Source organism: Alosa alosa, chromosome 23 (genome assembly GCF_017589495.1).
Source record: "Alosa alosa isolate M-15738 ecotype Scorff River chromosome 23, AALO_Geno_1.1, whole genome shotgun sequence".
Classification (NCBI taxonomy): Eukaryota; Metazoa; Chordata; class Actinopteri; order Clupeiformes; family Clupeidae; genus Alosa; species Alosa alosa.
The window spans coordinates 16,418,007-16,423,006 of record NC_063211.1 but is presented as its reverse complement, the minus strand read 5'-3'; the positions used below and the strand labels follow the sequence as shown (position 1 = coordinate 16,423,006).

General features: G+C 50.0%; 1 protein-coding gene across 4 annotated transcripts in view; it reads right to left on the bottom strand.

Annotated features, from left to right (window-relative positions):
• The window catches only part of kalrnb (kalirin RhoGEF kinase b), an 87,471-nt gene that overhangs the window by 20,238 nt on the left and 62,233 nt on the right, over positions 1 to 5,000 (bottom strand). For all 4 annotated transcript variants that reach the window (XM_048234496.1, XM_048234498.1, XM_048234497.1 and 1 more), the window contains one exon: positions 2,353 to 2,599. In XM_048234496.1, the coding sequence (XP_048090453.1) occupies positions 2,353 to 2,599 (247 nt within the window). The remainder of the gene's footprint in view (positions 1 to 2,352; positions 2,600 to 5,000) is intronic.

The window sequence follows — 5,000 nt, the reverse complement described above, 5'->3', positions numbered from 1 at the left end:
ATCTGAATGGAAATGAATTAAATGAAGGGTCAGTGGTAGGCCTCCTTAAGGCCTCCTCATTAACATACTGTCCACAGAGTCAACAAAAAAAACTGCCCTACTCATCACATGATAATGGACCTTTGTCACGCAAGCCTGCTGCATGACTGTATGTGTGTGTGTGTGTGTGTGTGTGTGTGTGTGTGTGTGTGTGTGTGCATGTCCTTGCATGTCCTTGCATGTGAGTGTTTTTCTGTGTGTGTGCGCACGCGTGAGTCACAGTTAAACATTTGTGAAGCTGCAAGCTGCATCATGAAATCATCTGCAACTGATCTGTCGCGTCCACTGTTTGTCCGTCCGTCCTTTGTGTGTGCCGTCCTCCCAAGCCTTCAAAGCGTGAGTGTCAGAGGACGTGGTGTTGGTTTAATGATTTCCTTCCTGGTGAAGGGGCTCAGTGGTGATGGGGGCCCCAGGCCCGACAGGGCCCGATGCCAGGGGCCCCTTTCCTGTGTGACTATTTTCAGGATCTCAGACATGTCTTACAGGTTCTAGAAGCTTCTGGAAGGGATGTTGGAGGGGGGGGGGGTCGGTGTGCACCAAACGAAAGGAAACGGAATTAGGGAGGAGAGTGAGGAGGAGAGGAGAAATGTGGAGGACATAAGAGACAGACACACACACCCACACACACACCACACACACACTGGAAAGTGATGAGGAGAGGCCACATAGTGATGGGAGAATATCTCTGATAGAACAGGGGCTGCTATTTCCACCGACTCCCACCAAACACACGGTTAACAGTCGGCAAGGCCACTACCCCAAAAAAGCACATTAAAGAGTGGGGTGGTAGATTACTGGGGGAATACAGCATATGCATGCACACACACACACACACAGAAACGAATACATAAACAGACACTGCCGTGCTTGTCTCCACAGACACGCACTGTCACAAAGCTCTTTGAACAGCAGGCAGTCTTAAAGCCCCCAATAACAGCAGAAAGCACTGAGGCATCAAAGTGGAGCACAAAAACAGCCCCATTACCCCACATCATTACCCGGCAGATCTATCAATGAGTTATCGCTCATCATTATCCTTTAACCACACACACACACACACACACACACACACACAGACACACACACAGGCACACACACACACACACACACACACACACACACACACACACACACACACACACACACACGCATCCTGTTTCTGTCACATGAGTCCTGCCTGCAGCCCACACAGTTACGGCTTACATCAAGCCATTAATGGCGTCTTACCTAACGCTACTGTGATCAATTCAAAACAATTTATCATCAATTATATCAGTTTTACGTGTCTGTGTGATCTTAAGGAAAGGCTACTCTTCTTCCACAGCAGTGGTGCCGCACTAGGAGCTAAGAATGACGGACAGTCTGCCAATCATACTCTTTCATGCTCATCTAGCACCCAGGATACTACTGGTGCACTAAAAGTGCGCTAAGAGGTACTGAACATGTGTTTGGATTTAGCCGGGAAAATATGCTTAGTGCTGTGGGTTGATTAATACTCAGTGTCACATAGCCTGCATACTTCACTTCAACATAACCTACATTTTAGGTAGGTCAACCAACCCAGGCTATATCGCTGTAAAATCCATGTGATTCAGTGTGTCTGTGATATCGTATCTTATATAACACGCCTATCTACGAGTTACTAATATACTATATATTCATCACATCTGTCCATCTGTCATATCACATCATCATATCCATCTGTCCATTAGGTAACCTGGTACATTTCTATGGGAATAAGGAAAATAGTCAACCATGTATTAAGCCACTGTGTGCCTCTGTTATAATATATTTTCATCTTGTTTTTTTGGTGAGTGGAAACCTGTAGTGCATTTCTATTTTTGTGTGTGCATTTGTGTGTGCATTTGTGTGTGCATTTGCGTGCATCCTTGTCCACCTCACTTTGCTTGCAGACTCCACACTTGACTTGTCTGACTCCAGGTGTGGGCTGCTCTGACCCTGTGGTCCTAAAACAACACAGTGTAGTCACTTCACCTTAAAATAACAGCTTCAAGCTCTATTTGATGCTATAGTGACTTCAAATATGGAGAATGTATCTCTGACATTGCTGAGGAGCATTTTGAATGCATGGTATTGCTCTATGATGTAACGTTGTTGTCACAGTTTAGAATAATCCCCCATTTCAGAATCAGAATCAGAATCAGCTTTTTTCGTCGGTTTTAGACAAACTGGGTATCTCCTTAGCGCTAAACTGGTGTCCACTATGTGTTAGGGGAATCCCTATATAGTGTTACATTTAAGAGGTGTGATGGCGTGATGGCCGTTCTGTTTGGTGCCGCCGGCGCCCCTTACCTTTCCCCGCGGGGAAGAAGCAGTCCATGTCCACGCTGCTGCGGGAGTGGGAGACGGACAGGGTGGCGCTGGGCACCAGGCCCTCCTGTGGCGGCGAGCGCTCCGTGGTCCGCACCAGGCACCAGCCCGGACGCTCGCCGGACCGCTCCAGCAGCTCCACCGTCTGGCCCGACTGCACCGACAGCTCGCCCGGCCCGCCGGCCGCAAAGTCCTGCAGCACCACCGTCTGCTCACAGCCGCCGGACAGCTACGGGGGAGAGGGAGAGAGAAACGTTACTCAACTTTTAGTCAGATAGACTGACAAGAACAGATAAGTCCCACATCATTAGAGGGTCAGAAGAAGAAACAGACTGAAAAGAAGAGGAAGATGAAGATGACACACACACACACACACACACACACACACTGTGTGAACTGTACCAGGCTGTCAGTGAACAACAGACGGCACACCCAGACGGTTTCACCATCTTCACTGGAGATTTTAACCATGCTGATCTCAAAACTGTACTTCCAAAGCTACACCAGCATGTTGATTTTCCAACAAGAGGAGATAACATCCTGGACCTGGTCTACACTGCACACAAAGGAGCATACAAAGCCACCCCCCTCCCCCACATTGGACTTTCAGACCATATCACTGTTATGCTAATGCCCGCATACAGACAAAGGGTAAAAGCGAACAAACCGGTTAAAATAAGCAGGTAAAAGTGTGGCCTGAGGGAGCCTCCGATGCTCTTCAAGACTGCTTTGACACAACAGACTGGGAAATGTTTAAGCAGGCAGCCACTTACAACAACCGGACAGACATAGAGGAGTATACAGACACTGTAACCTCTTACATCACCAAGTGCATCGATGATGTGACCCACACAAAAGACATCATCACTTTCGGGCTAACTGGAAGCCATGGCTGACAGGGGATGTCCTCAGGCTGCTGAGGGCCAGAGACAAAGCCTACAGAGCTGGGGATGAAGCTGGCATGAAAACAGCGAGAGCCAACCTGTCCCGTGGCATCAAGGAAGCAAAAAAGGAATACACTCACAAGATAACCACCCACTTCAAAGACAGCAGGAACTCACAAAGCCTATGGCAGGGCATTCAGGCCCTCACGGACTACAAGCCAGCCCACAGAGCTGTGAGAGCAACATCCCTCTGCTCAACAACCTGAACCGCTTCTTTGCTTTCGCTTTGAAGCACAAAACAGCACCTGCCCACAGAAGACCCATCCCCCTCTACATGAGCAGCCCCTGTGCCTCTCTGCCGACAGCGTGAAGAGGACACTTGCTGCTATCAACACCAAATAAGGCAACAGGTCCAGACAACATCCCAGGTCGTGATGCTGAAGGACTGCGCGGGGGAGCTTAAGGATGTCTTCACAGACATCTTTAACACTTCCCTGAAACAAGCCATCGTCCCATCATGTTTCAAAGCTGCCACCATCATACCTGTGCCGAAGAAAACTGCTCCATCCTGCTTCAATGACTACCGCCCTGTGGCACTGACACCCATCATCATGAAGTGCTTTGAGCGGCTTGTCATGTCACATATCAAAGCCATTCTCCCCCACCCTGGACCCCTTCCAGTTTGCATACCGAGCCAAGCGGTCTACAGAGGATGCAATCTGCTCTGCCCTCCACCCAGCCCTCACCCACCTGGAAAAAAAGGACTCATATGTGAGATTGCTGTTTATAGACTTCAGTTCTGCATTCAACACCATAATACCACAACAACTCATCTGCAAACTTCGACAAACTGGGACTCAGTACCTACCTACCTCTGCAACTGGCTACTGGACTTCCTCTGTCAGAGGCCCCAAGTAATGCGTGTTGGCAACAATACCTCAAGCAGCATCACACTGAGCACAGGGGCCCCCCAAGGCTGCGTGCTCAGTCCGCTGCTCTTCACCCTGCTGGCGCATGACTGCACTGCAACCTACAGCAACAATCACATAGTGAAATTTGCTGGCGACACAACTCTGGTGGGTCTCATCACCAAGGCGACGAGACTCAATACAGGTTGGAGGTCGACCATCTGACCACGTGGTGCAGGGACAACAACCTCCTGCTGAGCGTCAGCAAGACCAAAGAGATTGTTGTTGACTTCGGAGAGGTCACACCCAACACCTGCCACTGACCATCGGCGGTGCTGTGGTGGAGAGGCGAGCAGCACCAAATTCCTGGGGGTGCACATCAGTGAAGACCTCTCCTGGACCACCAACACTGCATCACTGGCGAAGAGCTCAGCGCCGCCTGTACTTCCTCTCTTGAACTCAGGCGAGCAAGTGCTCCACCAGCCATCATGACCACATTCTACCGAGGCACCATTGAGAGCATCCTCTCCAGCTGTATCGCTGTGTGGGGGCGAAGCTGCACTGAATACAACAGGAAAGCCCTGCAGCGCATAGTGAACACAGCTGGAAGGATCATTGGTGCTTCACTCCCCTCCCTGAAGGACATTTACACCACCCACCTCACCCGCGAAGGCGACCAAAATTGTGAGTGATGCAAGTCACCCCGCTCACAATCTGTTTGATCTACTGCCCTCTGGGAAGAGGTACAGAAGCCTGCGGCTCCCGCTACCAGACTCACCAACAGCTTCATACACCAAGCTGTAAGGATGCTGAACTCTCTCCCTCCTCTCCCCCCTCC